At 44.5% G+C, this 23,246-nt stretch overlaps 1 protein-coding gene across 3 annotated transcripts in view; it reads right to left on the bottom strand.

The window, feature by feature from the left end:
* The window catches only part of col27a1b (collagen, type XXVII, alpha 1b), a 98,916-nt gene extending 76,106 nt beyond the window's left edge, over positions 1–22,810 (bottom strand). For 2 of the 3 annotated variants that reach the window (XM_056275701.1, XM_056275711.1), the window contains exons 1-4: positions 21,911–22,810; positions 20,050–20,114; positions 10,197–11,494; positions 5,875–5,928 (exon numbers count right to left, since the gene is read on the bottom strand). In XM_056275701.1, coding sequence (XP_056131676.1) covers positions 5,875–5,928; positions 10,197–11,494; positions 20,050–20,114; positions 21,911–21,963 — 1,470 coding nt within the window. In that variant the 5' untranslated portion in view covers positions 21,964–22,810. The remainder of the gene's footprint in view (positions 1–5,874; positions 5,929–10,196; positions 11,495–20,049; positions 20,115–21,910) is intronic. The other variant, XM_056275718.1, reaches the window with a different exon arrangement.
* Between the last annotated feature and the right edge of the window lie 436 nt (positions 22,811–23,246).

Raw genomic sequence — 23,246 nt, 5'->3', positions numbered from 1 at the left:
CCAGCCGCTTCCTTTCACCTGACAGTGAGGAGTTTTGCCAGGGGGACGTAGCATGTGGGAGGATCATGCTATTACCCCCAGTTCCCCCTCCCCCCTGAACAGGCGCCTCAACCGACCAGAGGAGGCGCTAGTGCAGTGACCAGGACACATCCACATCCGGCTTTCCACCCACAAACACGACCAATTGTGTCTGTAGGGATGCCCAACCCAGCCGGAGGTAACACAGGGATTCGAACTGGTGATCCCCATGTTGGTAGGCAACGGAATAGACCGCTACACTCCCTGGACACCCCTTACCAGCGACATATCAAAGGTGCAAGCATTGGAAACTGTCTTGCTGGGGTGTGGTAAAGATGTAGCTGAAGTAGCCTCTCTAATTCTGATTGGCTCATTATTGATGACATGAATCACCTGACGTCAGCCAGCTGCAGCACTGTCCCACCTAACTCGAACCAGCAAGAGGAGAACAGGGAAAAAGTATGGTGCAGAAATGTCTCCTTTGGCATGGCTTAAATTGTTATTCATTTTGTAGTCGGTAGTATGCGCACACAAGGCCCTATAGCTTATAGTAAGAAGCTGATTATGGAACTAAGTTTTCAGGGCCTTAAAGCTTAACCATAATCCTAAACGTAACACCAAACTCCTACACAAAAATACACTTTTTCTTTTTGTCCCCAACTGGACAAAAAGAAACTCATTCCCTAATCAACCAGTGTGTGTTGCGCACACACACACACTTGACACACACCCAACATTCAGCATCCTTTGAATGAAGGGCAGCTGTGCAGGCTGCAGAGCCATAGTTGGGTTTATGATGTGGGCCAATGACTTTTACAGGGGTGACACGTGGAGTGCTACTGATTTTATGGGCCATTAACCCAGAACAGGTCTTCTGACACCCTCTGAGGCCACACATATCTGGACCAAATGCGATGGGCAGAACCAGGTGCCTCCTACAACCAAGTTACATATCCTGTACATGAGTTGTTAACTCATTTTTAATCAGTCATTTCATCAGTAACTGACCCACACTAATAATTCAATTTCATTGGTCCCCAAGGAGAATTGTAGGCATGGCAGCAAAGAACAGAGCTGATGGCCGAGGAGCAGAGATTAAAATTAATCAAATTGTGCACAATAAAATAAATAGGATCCTCAGAACTGATGTTTGCAATTAATGGTCAAAATTCATAGGTTTACAGAACTCTTGACTGCATTATCACCAAGAAGAAGTAGAAGTGAGAGCACAGGTGCCACTGAGAGCAGTAAATAGGGGATTAGTGTCTTGCTCAATGGTGCTGTGCCAGAAATAGACATTTAAGGACACTACAGGTATCTAACCTATGGCCTTCCACTTACAGAAACTTCTTCCTGACTATCAGACCAGGTGGTTGCCACTCGAATGGGGTGACAGGGTTCAAGCCCTTATGACAGCAACATACTGCCCTGCTGAAGTATCCTTGAGCAAGACTGAATACTTTCCAGATGTTGGGATGCTGCTCTGTGCCTAACCCTGTGCTCTGCTCTGCTCTTCCCACAGAAGGAAGCAAGCAATGGGAGAGACTATTACAGTCTTTATACAACTCTACAGTAAATGAGCCTGTAGTGTGACAAAGTGTGACAAAGTATGATGGGTATTATGTACCTTAATACCTGAGAAATTACCTATTTTGCACAGAAGTCATTGCTATGGCCAATGATTAGATGTTTTCCCAAATGGATTTATAAATATAAATAGATTGTTTTACAACAAGGCAGGCTCTCTGCATCAAAAGCTATTTAATCAAAGCAGTTTATATGACTCTTAATTTTAAAATTTTTATACCCTTCATTTCATGTTCAGATATAGAGGCAACCATTCCTTAAGCAATTATGCAAATGTTTTCAATTCCTCACAAGCCCAGCTTCAGAAAGTGACTGCACAGTGCCAGGTCAGTTTCCTTGCACAAAGCCTTCTTTGATCCACCATTCCCCCCTTCAGGCCTGGGTGAACTCTCCATTTCCCGATGCTCTGCTGAGCTTATGGCCAGCCCAGGCAAACGGGGGGCTCTCACGTGTCAAAGATGCTAATGGTGCTGCTGGTGTGGTGAGACTGTCTGCTCAGTCAGACATGACACCTCTTTGTCATAGAGCTAGCATTAGCCAGCTAGCAAATGCTCAAGTGATGTTACTTCATTCTAGCCTCTGAAAATGCAAACTTCAAAATATGATCAGTCGGTATATCGACATACAGCATGTACACAAGTCGCTTGCCTTTTCTTTTTGCATTAACAATGGCTGGCAGGTTTCACATTGTATCTCAGAGGCTGCTTACACCTGGCATTAACATGCGTCTTGGGTGATTCGATCACAAGTGGACGGCTCTACGTACGTCAGTTCACACCTAGCATCAGAATGCACCTCCACACACGTCTCAAGTGACCACATGGTCGGGTCTCACTTTCTCCCTCTATATGCAAATAAACACGCTCATCATTTCCGTTTGCAAAGACTAAATGCGTTGTTGTTTTCAACCGGTGGGAGGCAGCAATGCTCTTCCCGTGCAGCATATTGTTGTGGATTCTTCTTGTTGTTTTGCACTTGGTCTTTTTAGACTGACGCACCTTAGTGACCTCAGTAATTCATTTTCAGTGAGAGGCAACCGGGCAGGTAGGGAGGCACGGGCAATATGTTTGGCGGAGCAACAAGCCAATGCCAGAGCTGAATTGTCTTGACTTTTTTTTCGACGCAATGTGCAGTTTCATCACCACAAAATGAATGAAAGACTGATCATTGCTGTTTGATATATATATATATATATATATATATATACATATATATGTTTTCTAAACAGTTGTATAGCTCAACTAAACTCAGTAGTAAACTTACTGAACTAATTTGATAGTAGCTATGCAATTTAGTTATCGACTCTTTCTTTCAATATTTTTAGATGACAGAAAGAAAGAAAGCCAGAAAGAAAGAAAGCGGAAAGCCACTTTATGTTGTCATTGTATTCTTACAACAAATTGTATTGTTACAACGAATGTGTTCTCTGCATTTAACCCATCCGATGGTATAGGAGCAGTGGGCAGCTGCAGCACTCGGGGGCCAACTCCAGTTCTTCTTTCCACTGCCTTGCTCAGGGGCACAGACAGGAGTATGAACCCTAACATGCATGTTTTTTTTGATGGTGGGAGGAAACCCATGCAGACACGGGCAGAACATGCATATTTTAACATGTCGCTATAGCCTATAAAGAAAGTACAGTTGTACTGGCAGGGGTACAGCAGTGCACAGAAGCCGTTTCCATGGTTACCACGCATAGAGCTCCTGGCATTTAGCTGGGTGTACTTGTCTGCCTGTCTATTCATATGAGGAGCACATTGAGATCCCACGGATCCACATGGGTAGACAGGCAGAGTGACACTTACTGTCTGAAAAGACCATAATATGACACTGTAGGTGCGCGAATGAGTACGTACTTCTGCTTATGCAGAGGACGTCAGCTGAGCAGGCGGTCCTTCAGTATGGCCCAGGACACATTTGCGTACACACTGCTTAAAGAATCTGGCCATATGCAGCCCAGACCACCCCTGGATGTTGTCTGAGTGATCGGATCGCAATGCGTCCTCAATGTGTCTTGGGTGCGTCCACACCTGTACTTAGAGCTGTCCACTTTTGATCAGATCACCCAAGATGCATTTTAATGCCAGGTGTAAACAGGGCTGGATCCATGTGGCTTTTTGAGCATGAGGTAAAAACTGAAGGTAGGTAAGGATCTTTCGAAATTCATTGTGCACTTCTTACACGAGTCCTACACAGGAGTACCGTATACATTTTCTACTACTACCACAAAACTTTCAGGCTTTCTGAGGTTACAAAACAAGTAATAAGGACCATTGTACCTTGTTATGCTGTCTTGAAGTATAGCACACTTAGAGCAATATTTCTATCTGGCACAGCATGCACTTTTTCATTGTAAGTAGATCCAGATGGTCTCATGGAAAAAAAAAGTTGACCACCAATGATAGCTGCACCAGGGATCCCCAATGACATACAGGCTTCTTTCCATTCAAACAAACCATGAATACTGGCTTGCCGTGCATTGTTTAACCACCAATTGCCTTTGAAAACTGCAGTTCTGATCACATGAAGAAATATAATAAGGGTACATGATGCTGTTGTACATAAAGATGGCCAAAACTTTTTTTTTTCATTTTTCATTTTTAGGCAAGTTAATACGGCATGCATAGAGAAATTCATCAAAACAAATCAATGAGGAAACAGATGAAAAGCCCAAATGTGACCATGGATCCCTGAGGTATTTTACATAGGAGGTTAACTGTTCATGAACTCATATGGAGGTATGCATGTTAAAAGGGGAAAATGTTCCACCATAGTGAAATACTTCTTTTATTCCAAATGTTTGTTCAGGCTATGCCAAGGCCAGAGTCCATATGAGAGCATTTTGTTGACCATATGTGAGTCCCACTCTCAGTTGAGGAAAATTACTATGGTTAACTCAAACAATCATGAAAAAAAAAAACTTAGCATCTCCAGGCTTTGCGCAGATTCAGAGCGGACTGGAGCAGGATCTCGAGAGCTTGTTCCTGAATGAACTCTTTAGAGGTGGTGTACTACCGGAGTGAGCTGCTGAGCTCCAGACAGGGTCTTAAATGCCTTTAATAAGACAGGGACAAAGCCCTCTTTCTTCCTTGTTTAAAGAGATTGGGTTCCCACAGCCCAACCCTCTGAGGCCCAACCACAGGGCACAGTCTCACGGGCCACGGCAGGTAGCTCTCTCTCTCTCTCTCTCTCTCTCTCTCTCTCTCTCTCTCTCTCTCTCTCTCTCTCTCATAGCTGAAGGACTCTGCATAGGATGTCTAATCGTCTCGCTTTTCTCTTTGAATTTAGTTCTTCCCTGGTGGGGTAGAGGTGAATTTAGCCCCGTTAGAGACCAAGTCTATACAAACTTTAGTGACTATTTGATTCATCACCTCACATCATCCGCTCTTTTAAAATCAGAGAGGCAGAGGGGGATTCATACAGCAGCTATAAATAAAGGCATCGCTGTAATGGGGTCTTGAATGAAGTCAGTATAAACCACTATCCCCGAAAAAAAAAAAAAGCATGAACTTAAAATAACACCTGTACACCCCCACCCACCCCCCCGTTTAGCTCTGTCTAAGCCTCCAGTCGCCGAGGCCTAACATGAGATACGTGGCAACAGAGGATGCAGTCTGGAAGACTTACACACTGGAGGCATTCATTGATGTTAACACAGGAGCCAAGGCTAATTTAAGCACCCGCGCTGTTTATTTTTGCTGTAGCAAGCTCTTTTTTTCTGTATATTATTCATTTATAGAAAAAGGGCTTTCTGTGGGAAGGCCAATTTTTAAAGTTTTACAAAATAGTCTTCCAGCCACATAATGCTTTTATTTATTTTTTTCATAAAATGTGGCCCTTTAATATCTACTTTTTGCTATATGTACGGTTCGTGTCACACCAGCAACACAGTTTTGTGTCTTACAGTTGTTTGCTCTCCAGCTTTCAGAAATGGACCTTGGCAGCAGATGAGTGCAGCTTGACAAGAGTCTGAGCCAAAGCAAACTTAATTTGGGGTGAATAATGCAAAATAATGTTGTTATTGAACACTTTATCACAACGCTTAAAAGCTCACGGTATCAGGCCGCTTCGTGTCCTCATGGTAACATATTGGTGTTAGAAGACAGCACTGGATTACGTATGACACAGTCACCATGGAGCTTACTGTTAATGAGCTGATCAATAATTTTGGATGAGAAAAGGAAATGGGTATGAAGTCATGGGGGAGGCATCTATGAAGCCCTTCAGGAAGTTGGGAGTTCACCGAGTCGAACACAAAAGGAGTCTTACCCGGGGGCCCCTCTTCCCTGGCTGCCCTGGCTTCCCAGGAGGTCCCTTAAGTCCCTGAAGGGAGAAGATGAAAGATGTCAAGGAGACGTCATGTAAAGGGGAAGTCTATAAATACAGCGAGATGGGATCTGAGTAGGCGTCTTTTAACTTTACATCCGTGCCGAAGGAAAATGGCCCTGGATGCTGTTGAAGAAGTGTAAGAGCGTTTCAGATGTCAAGACCCTAAAATAATTTATACAAACTCCACCAGAACTGAAACTCTGCATGTAAGCGGCTGTATCAGAAGAACCATAGGACAAGCCGTCTGTAGCTTTTCTGCAGGTCCGTTCATTAGCAGAGGCTAGCCGAGGGATGAGGGGATAACGCTCAACTGTTGCACCCCTAAATCAGTGAGATCCTCGCTGGCGTGAGAGAATCAAAATCAGTTTTATTTGCTAACAAAGTTTTGTCACACAAAGAATTCAACTCCACGTGTAAGTCAGCGACTCACAGATATAATGAAATTTAAAAAAAAAAAAACAATATGAAAAGAAAAATTATTATAGATATGTACATAAGCTTTATATTCTGTGTTTCAAAGACAGCTTATTCTATACATGGGTTTGCTGCTATATTCCGGTTCATCTCTATTTTACTTCTGCCCAAAACCACTACAGTTCAATGGACTGTAAGTCTGACTCATTGTACTGGCAGGGATGCTGGCGTTGGTTCCAGCCACAGCCAATCACATTAATTATGGGCATCAGCTAGTTTTAAAACAATTTCATACATGGATTAGCAAAGCTTTCAAAGGTCAAACCTAATGAGGTGTCAGCCTAACAAACTTCAGTTAAGTTGAAATGTTAGGCTTTGCTCTTGTTTACCCATGGCTCATAAAGTTTTAAGTAAGAGGGGAAGGGAAGTGGGTCCAAAAGTAGCCTGAGGCAACTGAAACTGGATTACTGTAATAATGTAGGAAAAGCCCCCCCCCCCGGACTATGATGTACCAAGAACATAATCTGTGCTCTTTCTAAAGACATGTATTCTAAAAAGTAAGAGCTTCAACTTTAGGGAAATTTTTAGGGGTTCCTCAAGTTTCAATTGAAGGGGGACCCCAGAAGGCTCTCTAAATCAGGGGCTCCCAAGCGTTTTCATGCCATTCTCAATTTCCCCTCGGGGATAAATAAAGTATTCTGATTCTGATTCTGATGACCCACCTATGGAGATACTTTTGGCCAGGAAACCAAAAAATATCATGTGCCTCTTCACTATGATATGATAACTACTCAGCAAATATATGAATAATAATGCGTCAGATTTATGAAATACTTTTCTAAATACTCATAGACTATTTGCATCAGAGGCAAAAACAGACAAGCAAAACAAAACTAAAAAAGATAAGGTAATACAATTACAGACAACTGTAATAAAGATAGTACTACTTCATATAGTATTACTATGATATTACTACTATGTGGTGGTCTTGTTAACGGGAACATTTTAATTTATCTGCAAGTTGCTGACTCTCATGTAAGCCACTTTGGATAAAAGCATCTGCCAAATGAGTAAATGTACATGTATTTCAGTGATATTTTGGAATCCGATTAAATCACTGCATTGTTTGCACTGATTCAAAAGTATTTTTGAGGCAATGTAGTTGCATGCATTCTTTCTCTGTCTCAAAACAAAATGTGCTGATTGTGGACACCCTGCAACCTGCCTGGCGCCCTCGAGACCCCCACTTTCAAACTCATTTTAAAGAACCCCTTAAAGTGGGGTTTGTAAACCCTGGTGGTACTTCAACGAAAATTTAAGGTGCTTATTTGCAACCTCGTGACCAATGATAATTGACCAGCTGATGTTATTATGACTTGTTATGTCCTAAACCCAGAGAAAAACAATGCTATTTGAAGATGATGGCAGGAATTATAAAATCTACCACAGCAATGCTGTCTTGATGATTGAAGAAGACAACCATGTCATTTTAACAGCACTCATTTACTCACAACACAAATGCCCTGTTTTCTTGGGCAGAGCAATTATTATGCAACCCCCTTAATTGGTCTCAGCTTACCCTCCTATGTCTACCAAACCTATATGAAAGAAAAAAAATCCGTAACTCAACCACATTCTTCTGGTCCTTTGAATTTAATTACATAAATTATAGGAACACAAGTTTTTCTGTGCATAATAATTTTATTATTTATTTATTTGTTTGTTTGTTTTTTCCCCTCCCCTTTTTTCTCCCCAATTCTATTTGGCCAATTACCCCGCTCTTCCGAGCCATCCTGGTCGCTGCTCCACCCCCTCTGCTGATCCATGGAGGGCTGCAGAGTACCACATGCCTCCTCCAATACATGTGGAGTCACCAGCCACTTTTCACCTGACAGTGAGGAGTTTCACCAGGGGGGCGTAGTGCGTGGGAGGATCAGGCGCCCCGACCAACCAGAGGAGGCGCTAGTGCAGCGACCAGGGCACTTACCCACATCCGGCTTCCCACCCGCAGACATGGCCAATTGTGTCTGGAGGGAAGCCCAACCAAGCCGGAGGTAACACGGGGATTCGAACCAGCGATCCCTGTGTTGGTAGGCAACGGAATAGACCGCCACACTACCTGACAATTGTGGCCTGTGTATACAATAGGTCAGACAACACACTAGCTAACCCTACGATATATCCCGAGGAAGGCAACACTTGCTAGGCAGAAGGGATGCATCTGCATCTTGTTACTCTCTCATAAAGTGTTTCAGGCAGCTTCAGGTGGGAGTGAAGAGAGCGGAGAGCTTTAGCTTAAATGCACAATGCATCTTTCAGTCAAATGTGTTTCAAATAAAAAGGCTTTAAGGGTGGAAGAAGCAGGTAAGCATCCTGCGGTCGTCGGCCCCTCGGGACAGCATGATCTGTCCATTCCCTCTGAACAGTTTAACAAAGAACTCAAAATGACGTGCAGCTACACGTTGCAACACCGAAGCATTGTTATGGACTGCAAAAGATAAAATTCATACTTCATGCTAAAAAACAAAAACACGGGTTTGCTTACATCTCGATATTTATCACCTATGAAATTCAAACATTTTTAATTTGAACTTCACCGTGTGTTCGGAGATAGTTTGGCCTTGCGGTCGCGGCGAGACACGCAAAGCCCGAGGCCGACCTGCCATCTGGACACCAGCACCTTTTAACACGTACCATGCCATGTCCACGCTGTTGGCTCTCAGTGACCTGTCACGAGCTGGACATGCGAGCTTGTTATAGTTTTGAAAGCTGTTCAGACATCTCAATGAGTCAGAAATTCTAAATGAGCTATTTCTATGCGTGATCATAAAGCCAGCTCCTTCTTTGTAAGAGTAACACAACTTTCCTATTCATATTATTACCACATCGAGGCCATTATTGATACTCAGAAAATATGTGAAGCTTAAACGTGGAATAAAGCTTTCTTTCAACAACAGTTTAAGTACTGTATTCCTATTGTATGGCTCCTTGTTTTAGTCTCTGGAGCCTAAATGGCTAATTACTCAGAGGGGCTTTATCCAGTTTTACCTTTGACCCTACTTTAAAAAGGTCCCTATTCTTCTTGCAGTCACACATCCTCTCAGAGGAATCTAACACCTCGACGCAAGCCCCCTTCACCAGACAAGCAGCAACAGGCAAATGCCAGCAGTGAGCCTGAGCCTACATGTACCCGCGCAGCTAAAGAGGAAATCTCACATTAATAAGGCCTGATTTGAAGAGAATAGTCTCCAATTTGAGGTTCGCTCTGCACAGCAAATTAAGTGCCATACAGGTTGGACAGGAATTCAGTCCTGACAGCTTCTAAACTCACACAAAACACTTCCACACTCAAATATACAAAATAAATAAATAAATGCATAAGCTATGCTTGGCATCTTCAAAAACTATACAATATCACACAACCAGGGGTCAATGTAGTAATTAATGTTTGCTGCCAACGGAGGGGCTTCATGTTCTGGACTTCAATGTGGGTCAAATCTGCAATTTAATAGCAAGCTGTCATACTTGTGTAACATTGTAAGCCAAGGGAAGGATTTAAGTAGAGACAAATGACCTATACCACAGAGAAATAAAAGTGATGATATAGTTTATATAATTTGAAGGCATCCATCTATCACAAGCCAAAAAGCCCCAGTTTATAAGGAAGTGAGGTGCGTTTGACACCCTGTATGTTGTTCATGTTTTGTTAAAGTTTCTTGCATCTAATAAGAATTACATTAAAAAACACAAACACCAAATAATATTTGCATTAACACACAAAGATGTGTGTACACACACAGGCTTTCAGGTGAGTTTTTTTTTTCTTAAATATAAGGGAACACATTTACCGCTGGTCCTGGCTCTCCCTTTAGTCCAGGTGGTCCAGCCAGCAGTGAGAATTGGGTTGGTTCCAAGTCAAATGTTTGGAGGCCATCTGTTGCAGCTGCAGTGATTGGAGTAAGCAAGGTGGGTTTGACATCCTGCACGTTGGTCACTTTTGGCTCAGGTTTCTTTGGAGCTATTGTGGTCAGCTGCTTCCTGTGGAGAAGGTAGGTATTTGAAGAAGACCCCTGCTTTGAGGCAGCTGTCGTCTGGAGGTTTGGCTTCATCTTTGGTGGCCTGGTAGAGGCAGGTAGAGTCTTGCTGCTCCCAGACGTTTTCTGGATCTTGATTTCATTCATGTTCTTCCCAACGCTGCTGTGGGATGTTGGTTTCTGTTTTGACAATGTCCGCAGAGACGTGGTAACTGTTTGAGTAGCAAATCTGAACGGCTTCTCCAACCCTGGGTGCACCAGTGAAGGAGGAGACATAGTACCTGGCTTTGGAGTACCTGCTATCTGATAATAAGAGGTTTCATTCAGACTGTCAGTCGGAGCAAGAAATTTAGTCCTGGTCTTTTCCTCGGTCCAGGCCAAAGTAGGTCGGTGGAGTTTTTTGGTTAGTTCTGTCAGTGACAGAGGAGTGATATGGGTGACAGTAATGTTTGGGTCTGTGGAAAACAGAGGTAGCAGGGGCAGCAATACAGGCCGATAGGTGTCAGCCTCTCTGCAATGTTTCTTAATGTAATCACAATAGTTATGAGCTGCCTTGGCAGAGGGATAAATGTCAAACTGACAAATGGCACCTTCAAACGGCACCGAATTCTGGTTCGTCTTGCCCAGGAGGAAAGAACCCTCTGGGTCCAGGGCCTCCTCTCTCTTAGAACGCAAATCTGCGTGTACACTTTTTTTCCCACAAGAAGTATACAAGAACACCTGTTGCCCCTGAATATCCATGGCCAAACTGTGCCACCGGCCATCATGGACATTGTAGTCAAAACTCACAGAGTTCCTCTGTCCCACATGTACAAGGACTTTCCCTGGGATGAACTGCAGCCCAAGTTGCAGTTTCTTTTTCTTAGACAGGATGGTGAAAAGAAAGGCACTGTTGACACGATGGGCAGACAGGCTGAGGATCAGAGAGAGGTTGGTGGAGCTGTAGGTAGCAGGGATAACGGAGTGCAGTGGCACCTGGATGCGTGCCCGCTGGGTGAGGATGACTCCAGATTTGAAGGGAATGACTCCGTTAGGGATGGAGCGGGTGTCCGAAAACGTTGGCTCCCCCGTTCTCCTCCCAGAAAGCCCGAGCTGCTGTAGCACATCCACATCTGCCCAGAAACAAGAGAAATAAACAGTCAGTCCACTGACACCAACGTTTGCACCCTTTGAGATTTCAGTAACAGTATTGGCTTGATATCAGGGGCCTTGTCTCATTCGGATTTTGCTTTTATGGCTACTATAATTCATTGTGTTGGTAATAAATACACATATAGTGACTTTTGCTCCCCTAAAAATGGATCAACAAACAACATCAAAAGGTGTCAAAAGGTGGACAATTTACATTTATGTCATTTTAAGAACTTATATAAAAGGTGACACTTAATTAGGGCATTCCTCTTAAGTCTTAAGCAACACAATATCTAAAAACAAATGGATTTGATCTTTTTTACCGATGAACTGATGTTACTTTTTATTAAAGTATGGAAGACCTATTAAAGACCAAAGGAAATCTCTATTAAAGCTCTTTCTTAAATCTAAAGGGAAGTAACCTGAACCACTTTTTTGAGTACATTTTGATTCGAAGTTGGCAGTTAAGAAGTTTAAAAAGAGACGTCAGCAAATCCTAGGACAGGCACAGGGTAAAACTGTACAGTGGAGCTACACATCAACAGCCAATGTCAATGATCATGTCAGGTTACACAAGTTTGATGTCAATCTTAATTGGAACAGTCTCTCAGAAGAGAGGCTGAAAGGGTCCACGGTAAGGACAGTGACAGTATTTATGAGGGGAACTCCTATTTCAAAGATGGGACGGCCATGTCTGAAAGTGAAGATCCAGCTGAATTAGGATGGTAACTGAGACACGAGGTCAAGATCATGAAAACGTTGCAGAAAGCTCCAGTAGCGTCCTCCGGGTTTTAATTGGCATCCCATGGGAAATGAAAGGAAAGTTCACACATATAAATTGCTCTGTTTATGTCACTACTAATTGTGGTCATAAGCGCTCAATCAAGTCCGTAGTTTAGTTTGGCAAGAAGACGGACTTCCCAAAATAAAACAGTTTATGTCTAGCTGCTTTACAATAAGTGTACCTTATTGGATGCTGCACAACAAGACCTCAACAATGTTTAGAAATAAAGTGACACTTCACTGAACCTGTAAGGAAATTTGATTTTACTTCGCCGTCTTCAAGGAAGTCAAATTATAGGGTCAGCTACAGAACAGAGCCTGTGGAGCTAGTTGAGATTCATAATTTCCTGAAGAACTCTTAAGCAGGAAGATGCTCGGGGATGCAGGACTTGAGACTGGGTTGTCTGAAGGATTGTCTCTAAAGTCCCCTGGTTTTCCATCATGTGTTGTAGACATTGATGAATACAATTATGTGAGTTTTCACTACAACTGAATACTACACCAGCTAATTGTTCTTATGAGCTTAGTCAGTACAGTCAGTTGGTGTGGCATTTAGTTCGAATAAAAACAAACAAATACAGGTTGTCCGGTTAGCCTAGTGGTCTATTCCGTTGCCTACCAACACGGGGATCGGTGGTTCGAATCCCCGTGTTACCTCTGGCTTGGTCGGGAGTGCCTACAGACAATTGGCCGTGTCTGCTGGTGGGAAGCCTGATGTGAGTATATGTCCTAGTCGCTGCACTTGCACCTCCTCTGGTCGGTCGGGGTGCCTATTCGGGGGGGTGGGGCGAATAGTGTGATCATCCCACCTGCTACATTCCCCTGGCGAAACTCCTCACTGTCAGGTGAAAAGAAGCAGCTGGTGACTCCACATGTATCAGAGGAGGCTTGTGGTAGTCTGCAGCCCTTCCCGGATCAGCAGAGGGGGTGGAGCAGCTACCGGGACGACTCGGAAGAGTGGGGTAATTGGCCAAGTACAATTGGAGAGAAAAATCCACAAAAAAAAAACCCCCAACATACAAATACTGTGCCCTTTATACAGTATGGTTGAGTACCAATGCTCTCGCCACCAGGCTATCCTACTATATCCTACTATCCCATGTTAGTGAATTGATCATACTCGTTTCTTTTTCTTTTTTTCTTTTCTTTTTTTGTAACCTGTGCTGTCATCAGGATTGGCATACAACACAGGGAGCTTGTATGCCAGTGTGTCCTAGACAGAGTTAACCTGCAAGTGGAGTTCAGATTCTTCACTTGCAAAGGCAATCTCTATTAATTATCAGGAACCGCTTATAATAAGCCCGTCCTTTGGAAGGTCTGTGGGATGACGAGCACAGGGTTTTTGTTATACATTTTTAGCCGCCACCGGTCGGTCCTCCTCGTCAGCATGTTTAATCAGCTGAACAACCACTCAGCATCGCTTCTGCAAGAGGGGGACCATCACCACAAGTGAAACAAGGGAACTCAGAAATGGAAAATTACATGTATCTGAAAAAACAGACAGAGAAACAGGCACCGACATGCACTCGACAAGTCATAATTGAATCGATCTTGTTGATACCAGTTATAGCAATAAAGCAGAAGACAAGAAGAAGGGAGCAAAAAAAGGCGAAAAAGGGGGAGAAAGGACTAACAAGAAGGATGTAATCCAGAGAGTGTTCCAGGGAGTATGTGAGAGACGCTAGCCGTCTGTCTGTGTATGTGACGTGTCCACCTGTGAGTGCACAGGATTAATCCCAATAATAATAATAATAATATTAATAATGATAATGGATTACATTTATATAGCACTTTATCTAGACACCCAAAGCACTTCAGATTGAAGGGGGAAACTCATCTCAACCACCACCAATATGTAGCACCCATCTGGGTGGTGCACCCACCTGGGTGATGCACGGCAGCCATTTTGCGCCAGAATGCTCACCACACATCAGCTTGGGGTGGAGAGGGAGGAATCATTGAGCCAATTACACTGGTGGGATGATTAGGTGGCCAGATGGAGACATCAAGGTTGGGAATTTTGCCAGGACACCAGGGAACCCCCTACTCTTTGAGATAAGTGCCATGGGGTCTTTAATGACCAGTGAGACAGGACCTCGGTTTAACGTCTCGCCCAAAGGACAGATAAGTTCTGGTGTCTGCAATTTGCATCTTATCGTAGTGCCTCCAAGCAGCAGACATGTCTTGCTTGCAGTTGTGCAGACACCCCATGACCCAGAGAAGAGCCCGAGCCCAAAGCACTGCAACCCCAGAGGAACACCGAGCCCACAGGGGGGGCAGGAGTCTGCAGAGTAACAGCCTCGTATGGCCCCCAAGGAGCACAAACCAGTCCCCGAAAGCGCAAGCTGGGCCCGCATCCCCAAGGCGCACCACAACCACCAACCCCCAGGCGCACCCGCAGGCATGGAAGCCGAGCCGTAAACGGCAAGCACAGACCGCCAGCCCGGCGCCAGGCCCTATGACCGACAGACTGACACACTGATCAAACTGTTTTCATGACAACGTGAACAGTAACGTGCAAAACTGTTCAGAAAGTTAAGTCAGGCTTTATCTTGAAAAGCAGATCTGACAGCAACATTTTCATACTAATGGTAGGCATTAGTAACATAAAACAAAAGCTTTACGCTTTGTGTTTTTGCATGTATTTTTCAACTAAAAAACATTTGCAAAAATACAGGATATGACATAACAATTCCCCATGCGATACTCAAGCACAGAAGCCAGATTCAGACAAGTCAATGCGCTTCCCTGGTATATATCACAACACTGATATAGCACTAGTTATCATAGAGGACATCAGGCGACACTGTCTTTATAGCCATTTGCCCATCTCACAAGCAATATCATTCACTAAACTACCTACACTAGCCATTAAATGCGGTGTGTAAGTATTGTTGTGTTATTTGGGGTTATCACAAAGGGGCCCCTTTCTTCCTGAGTTAGGACCACAACATCTTAGGAAAGGAAGGCACAACAGTTGAATCTTGTGCCTTGAACCACCCTCCTCTGTACCTGCTTTCAGCTAACTCAAACCGGCTGTGCCATTGTTATCAAAGGCCTGTTAGAAGTTTCCATATACATTTCCACAACTGAAGTCCAATGAAATCACTGTGTCTCTAATATGTTGGTCTTTATGGTGTGCGCAATGTGCTAACTAGAACGTTTCGATGTAGAGCCAAGGCAACTTTATTTATATAGCACATTTTACACACAAGGCAGATTCAATGTGCTTCACATATATAAAAAAAAATCCAAAACATTATTCAATAAAAAAGGATTTAACAATGAATTCATAAAGACATTTTTTTAAGTTTCCTTTAATCCCCTTGGGGAAATTCAGTTACTGCAAATGAACCCATCCTAGCTGTGATCTGTGTAGCTAGGAGCAGTGGGCTGCCGCCTTCATGCTGCGCCCGGGGACCAACGCCAGTTCTTTTCCCGTTGCCTTGCTCAGGGGCACAGACAGGAGGATAAACCCTAACATGCATGTTTCTTTTTGATGGTGGGGGAAACCGGAGCACCCGGAGAAAACCCACCGCAGACACGGGGAGAACATGCAAAGTCCACATAGAGGACAATATCATATTCTTCATAAATTTTATAAGTCCATTATAAGTCTGTTTATCCTCTTTCAATGTTGTCTTCTGTAAATTGTGTAAACACAACATCTATTGCACATTGTCCATCTTTGGAAAGAGATCCCCCCCTCTGCTGCTCTCCCTGAGGTTTCTTCCTATTTTTTCTCCCTGTAAAAGGGTTTTTATGGGAGTTGTTCCTTATCCGATGAGAGGGTCTAAGGACAGGATGTTGTGTTGCTGTAAAGCCCACTGAGGCAGTTTTGTAATATGTGATATTGGACTATACGAATAGAATTGACTTGACTTGACCCGGGATGACCCCAACGTTGGAAAACCCCGGGGTTCGAACCCAGGACCGTCTTGCTGTGAGGCGACAGCACTAACCACTGGGCCACCGTGCCGCCTAATTTAAATTAAAGAATAAAAGAATAAAATCAAAATGTAATGGAAGGTTTACGACTGCAAAAGTCAAAAGTGCAAGGTTTGCGGTTTAGCAGAAACCAATGGTAGACATAAACGTTTTTAATATGGATTTAAAAGTCGCCAGTGTTGGAGCAAGTCTCAAATCTTCTGGAAGAGCACAAATATCTTGGCTTCGCCTGACTAACACAATGCAAACATGGGTAAAGCTGATTGTAGCATTGAGATGATGAATGTAGACGACTAGTACCTACATCTCTGTTCAGTTATACAGGGATGGTTAGATACTCGTTCTAAGGGGAAGTGGTTGTAAAACCCTGTACAATGTGAGCAGGGTCAGGAGGGCAAACTCAAATGACAAAACCACATAAAACATAATCTCCCATAATGCTTTATGTTAAAAAGTTATTTACTCTATGAATGGGTCAGTGAATTATTTTTCTATATTCTCCCACTTAACAACTAAGATATTTCTAATATCTGCAACATGTCTCGACGTGATTCATCTAAATTACTTTAACACCTGGTAAACAAATCACAGTCAATATCTCTTCCCCTCAGCCAGAAACAGATTGCCGTGCATTCAGAACCCCTCTGGTAATATTTAAGACCTTTAAAATTTACAGTAAACACCTTGTCTTGGTTAATCCCCTTCCCCATCTGTCTGTCATTATACAAAGCTGCATGCACCCGTTTGATTCAGTTGCACCTTCTGGTTGGATCCATATGCTAACCTTGTGTATGTAATTGCTATACGAGAACTGGAGAAGCATTAGGTTTATACTTTGTTGTTTTAACAGGGTGAAACGTTTCTCTGACCACCTCTGTAGGTGGTTTGGGGGATTGAATCATCAGTGCATCTCAGATGCTTTCACCTTGAGTCCATGTTTTTTCCTCTTTATCCTATTGCAATGCGATTATCTATAAAACGTGTTGACACCACACACAAAAGCCTTCTTTGATCTAGCTACTTTATTGCCATATTTGCTAGTTATAGATTATCATTGGCAATTGTCGATGAGCCAAATCATTATGACCAGTCACGGGTGAACCGAATAACATTGATCATCTCTAAAGAAGGACACATGTCAAGGTCTGGGTAGGCTAGATGGGAAGCGAACAATCAGTTCTCGTAGTCAATGTGTTGGATGCAGGAGAAATGGGCAGGAGTGAAGACCTGAGCAACTTTGACAAGGGCCAAATTGTTATGGCCAGACGACTGGGTCAGAGCATCTCTGAAACGGCAAGGCTTATGGACTGCTCCTGGTCAGCAGTGGTGAGTACCTACTGACAGTGGTCTGAGGAAGGACAAACCACAAACCGGCGACAGGGTGTTGGGTGCCCAAAGCTCATCGATATGTGAGGGTAATGAAGGCTATCCCGTCTGGTCCGAACTGACAGAAGGTCTTCCTTGGCACAAGTCACCAAAATTTTAATGATGATTATGGGAGGAATGTGTCACAACACACAGTGCATCACACCCTGCTGCGTATGGGGTTGCGTAGCCACAGACGGGTCAGAGTGTCCATGATGACCCCTGTCCACCGTTGAAAGTGCCTACAATGGGCATGCGAGCGTCGGAACTTGACCTGGTCCGATAAAACACGTTTTCTTTTAGATCACGTGGATGGCCGTGTACGTGTGCGCCGTTTACCTGGGGAAGTGATGGCACCAGGATGCACTGTGGGAAGACAACAAGTAGGTGGAAGGAGTGTGATGCTCTAGACAGTGTTCTGCTGGGAAACCCTGGGTCCGGCCATTCATGTGGATGTCAATTTGACACATGCCACTTAATTAAATATTGTTGCAGACCAGGTACATCCCTTCATGACAGTGGTATTCTCTGATGGCAGTGGCCTCTTTCAGCAGGATAATGCACCCTGCCATACTGCACACATTGTTCAGGAATGGTTTGAGGAACACGATCAAGTGTTCAAGGTGTTGCCCTGGCCTTCAAATTCTACAGATCTAATTCCGATTGAGCGTCAGTGGGATGTGCAGGACCGACAAGTCCGATCCACGGTGGGCCACCTCGCAAATTACAGGACTTGAAGGATCTGCTGCTAATGTTTTGGTGCCAGATACCACAGGACACCCTCAAGGTTCTTGTAGAGTCCATGCCTCGGCAGGCTGGTGCTGTTTCGGTGGCACATGGAGGACCAACAGCATATTAAGACAGGTGGTCATAATGTTTTGGCTGATCAGTGTATGTCCTTTTATTGTAGGGTGATTGAAACAATCACCATGTAGCCTAGTTAAGTTACCGCTCTTTGTTTTTGCTCCTTTATTTTGTTGAAAATTGTGTTTTACATCAGGATTTGTAGTGAGTTTGTAGTGTCAGTATTACTCTGTTGTACATCATCCCTAATATCTTTGAAATACCAACACAATGTCAGTGTTAGCCTTGCAGTGGTGTCATCAAGAGCGTTAACTAGTGAACTTATCAGTGGAACAGTAGTGTAAGTAAACAGCTTTATCATATTTAGTACTTGTTGTGAAACATCCTTGGAAAAAAATGTGAATGAAAGAGCTTTTCATCAAGCAATTAAATGAAAAATATCATATACTTAAAAAAGGTCTCCATAGGATTGTCCACAGGTTGATAGACTAATCTGTGTCTGTGTTTAACTGTGATGCTGAACCATTCAAATAAACAATAGAATGGCTCTGGGCACACGGCCGTTGTCCATATGCAAGAATGTAGTGAGACTAAAATCTACTTCAAACTTCCTCCTTTAAATCCCCAATCCTCAAATTCCTTATAAAATGAATCCATGGGAAGGAAGCCATATTTTGAGGGATGTCCGAGGCTCAAAGCTAATCCAATTCTAGTGCTCAGTACACAACACCCATGTCCGGGGGGGGGGGGGGGAGGAGGAACCATCTCCAAACTCCAGAAAAGACACTCTCTCCCAGGGCAGAGTAAACATATTGGGGCTGGGGTTTTTTTGGCCTTGGTAGATCAAACAGCAGAGTTGGCAGAGGTACAGCTGACCAAGCTAGGGGGATGGGGTGAACGCTGATCACCTCGGTCATAGTTAATCCTTGGATCATTTTGACAAATGTGCACAAGAAAAAAGCGGCCAATGTTGGGGTGGCTTACTTAGGTGTCCTCGACTTGCTTTTCAACTTACGTTACCTATTCTTTGCAAAGTCATTTTTAACCATATTAAATTGGCATGACTCGGGGAGGCTTGCTATTCTCACTGCTACGTGGCTGCAATTATATCTTTCAGTGTTGCACTCACAGGCATAATGCTCATAGGTGCTTTGTTCACATAAGGTGAATTTGTCTCCACCAATATAATGGACTTGACTGATTTTGAATTCACCCCTTATTTCTTCATTACTGTGCAGGTGTTACATAATCAGGCCATTACCATAATCATATAGTTGTAACTCCTGTTGAAGAAACCTAACATGTAATTTTTGCGTGTGATTTTTTTTTTGATAAGTGCTGATTAAAAGTAATGAACTAAGAAATCAAAAAAGGTTACATGTGAAACCAGGAGATGATCTTGATGTTTAAGGAAATTGCTGGAATATTGTTTTACTTGGTGAAGCTACTAATTGAAAATAAAAAGCAGAAATGGTATGGAAATTGCATGCAATTTGTTTTTTGTTTTGTTTTTTTTAAAAAAAAAAAGGCATTTTCTCCCAGAAATCCAAAGCTCACCCCCACCTGTTTCACATTGCCCTTATTGAGACGGTTTATAATTTCATGGGTCATCCATCCGTACTCTGACGTTACTCACCTTGTGCTTGGGCAAGTCTCAGAGAGCAGGCGCAGCACAGCACGGCCCAAAGAATCAGAGCTCTCCTGCAGGAAAGAGACACAGCTGACAAAGTGCTAATGGAGACATACAGTTAAAATAAGATGAATTCTCTGCTCAGGATTGAAAAGTTGCTGGCTGTGTGCAGACTGCTAGAACTAACAAATCATATAGGGGCTGAGGTTAAAGCATGTGACCAATCAGACGGCAACGGGACTCTGCAATGCTTAATGGCCACAAATGAGCTAACTGTCAACAGTGAATTCCTGTGACCTCTGAACTTGCTGTATCTCCACCATCCTCTGTGGTCTGAATGGCTTACAGCGGAGACAGCATCAGCAATACCTCTGCTTTTTCTTTTTCTTTTTTTTTTATGCTCAGAGCCTCTACAGCTGTGTCAAGTCACTGGGCACTTTCTTTATCTTGTCACCAGATGTGATAAGCCACTCTTTAGGAGGCTGGTAAAGCTAGCGGAGCGCTCCCCTTAGACCCCCATAGGTCGCCGAGGGCTCCAAGGACCCACCAAATAACCTGCGTTATCTCATCATAGTTCAAAGTTCATCACAGTTCAACCAAGATGATTTTGCAAGGTTAAAAAAAAAATCACCAGAAACAAAAGACAATCATTAACGGCTCCAATTATGGCACAGAAATATAAAGTATGCCTTATAATATTCATAATTAAAATTTTTTTATATTCTGTTCTTAATTCGTGTATTCATCTCACTGGGGAACAATACCAATGGTAGCCTCATCTTTCCCTCTGTTAGAGGGTGCAGGACACAATGGCTTAAATGCAAGTGCTTTTCCAGTTTAGTGGCAAGTGGCACACTCTGAGCGGTTCTGGCAAGACAACGTATCCATCATATGTGCAAATCATTTAACGTTTGTGGCTTTCCCAACATACTGAGGCCTCCAAATGACCCCCAAAGCCTGAGCGCTTGTGCCAGGTTTGGTAAAAAAAAAAAAAAAAAGTGATCGCTTCTCCAGCATCAAGAAATACCAGAAAACCACAAGTCAACCACAGACTCGTCACCTCTGGCTGAGGCTTTGAAACTCAGTTTTGGGGTTATCTTCACCCCCACGTCTCTCTCACTGTCCTCGCACCGCTTTCATATGAGCAGGGATAGAGGGAGAGGTGTACCAATTTTTGGACCACAAGTCTCACGGATGTACAGTTAAATGATGCAACATTTTGAGTTTTGTATTCCCCTCCCATCAGACTCTCCGGCCAACCACCGTGGTGATATGCACGGTAGGGAGGAGAGAAACGAGGGAGGAGAAGGACCGGGGACGGTTTCCTCCTCCCCTCATACATTCCCCTCTGATCAGCCACAGCGAGATTGGCAGCTCAGTCCGAAACAAGCGGCAAGGCGCAGCTTCACGTCCACACATGTGTCTCCGCCGGGTTTACCCTTCAATGTGAAAATGTTGAGACTCGGGACTAGTCCCCCACCCCTCACCCCTCACGAGCGACCCTATCGCCTAACGCGGCGCACGTCAACCATCTGAAACGCTGCAGCGCTTTTCTCACCCGACCCCCCCCCCCCCAAAAAAAACTAATCTCTCACAATAACAGGAAAAGACCCGCTAACACGCTCCCAAACGCCAAGAAGTAGCACCAGTATGACGGAGGGGTGTAAACGCAACACCGTCTCGGTCGGATGCTGGTGGTACTTCAGAATATGACGAATGTCACAAACTAGCGCTGTCACATGGACACCTCAGGCGTGCTCCGGGGTGGGTGCATGCCCACGCTTAAAGCGCGACAGCTCTCGGCCAAGCCGTGAAAGGAGCCGATGAGGGGTATTTGGTTTTTGAGCAATTAAGTCAATCTACTCACCCCCCGACTCCAGCTGTTTTGAGTTTGGAGTGCGGGGCATTGTCCGGCTCCATAGCGGTTACTTCATTCTCCCTTGCGAGTTTCTACTATAGTCCAGACGTGGCAGAGCGGAGCAGAGTTTTTCCATTCCAGGTGTTCCGCTGGGCTTCACCGCAGGAAGTGAGCGCGCCGGCTGACAGGGACTTGAGACGACGACCCACGAAAAGCCCGCTCGGGCGGCTCGGCAGCTCGAGTCACGGTGGTGAAGAGGCGGCGCGGCTCATCGTCTTCGTCGCGTCGCGCGTCTCTCTCTCTCTCTCTCTCTCTCTCTCTCTCTCTCTCTCGCTCTCTCTCTCGCTCTCTCTCTCGCTCTCGCTCTCGCCCCCCCCCCCCTCACGCAGACCCGGACCGCCAGCCGTTGCCACCTCCACCTGCGTGCGGCGTTGCCCCGCTGTCACCCCCGCGATACGGCGACGGGTCCGGTCCTCTCGTCGGTCCGCCGTTGAAACACGTCGACCCCCTCGGAGCGCGCAGGAATCGCGGAGGGAAGCTGCTGAAGCTGCTGCTGCTGCTGGTGGTGCTGGTGGTGGTGGTGGTGGTGGTGGCGGCGGGGGAGATTCTTGAGAATGGAAATCGGGAAACACCTCCCTCTGTCGCCCTCAGCTGACATCGAGGGAAACAAGCGCATCAGCGAGGAGAGGGGCGCTTTCAATGAAGGTGTGTCCTCGAGAGCGGGACCCTCTCAAATTCCAGGTGCGCCGGCGGCCGTGCCAGGCAGCGCTACACCGGCCCAGTGTTGCGGTGCGGAGGGCGGAGTTGCTGCTGTGTCGTTTTCGTGTTTGCGCACTCTTTTTTTTTTAAGAGGAGGACGCATCACACGTTTCTCTTCCCAGCTGCTCTGCGTGGGTCAGCTTGTACCAAAGTTAATCTAAATGACCTTTCATTAAAAGAGAAAAAAAAAGATTTAGGTGGTGTTTTGTTTTTTTTTGTCTGTGAAAGATTGAACTTGATAAGTGGTAAATGAAGCCTGTCTGGCGAGCCTTTGCACATAGAATAGGCCTACAGTTTTTGTGACAACCCCTTCTTTGGCTACTGCCCTCACCAACATCCACTTCCGTTCCTTTCTATAAACGGGAGCCGGAGCTGCTGAGTTCCCTCAGGTGCAGTGTGTGTGTGTGTGTGTGTGTGTGTGTGTGTGTGTGTGTGTGTGTGTGTGTGTGTGTGTGTGTGTGTGTGTGTGTGTGTGTGTTGTCGTGTGCTGTGAAATTCCTCTGCCAAAGAAAAGTCCTCATTGACCCGCCTTCAGCAAACCCGCTATGACAGTGTCCAGGGGAGACCCAACAGAGCACCAATTCAG

The sequence above is a fragment of the Lampris incognitus genome, chromosome 1 (assembly GCF_029633865.1).
Source record: "Lampris incognitus isolate fLamInc1 chromosome 1, fLamInc1.hap2, whole genome shotgun sequence".
Taxonomy (NCBI): domain Eukaryota; kingdom Metazoa; phylum Chordata; class Actinopteri; order Lampriformes; family Lampridae; genus Lampris; species Lampris incognitus.
The sequence above is the reverse complement of the archived record's forward strand: the minus strand, read 5'-3'. Positions and strand labels throughout refer to the sequence as shown.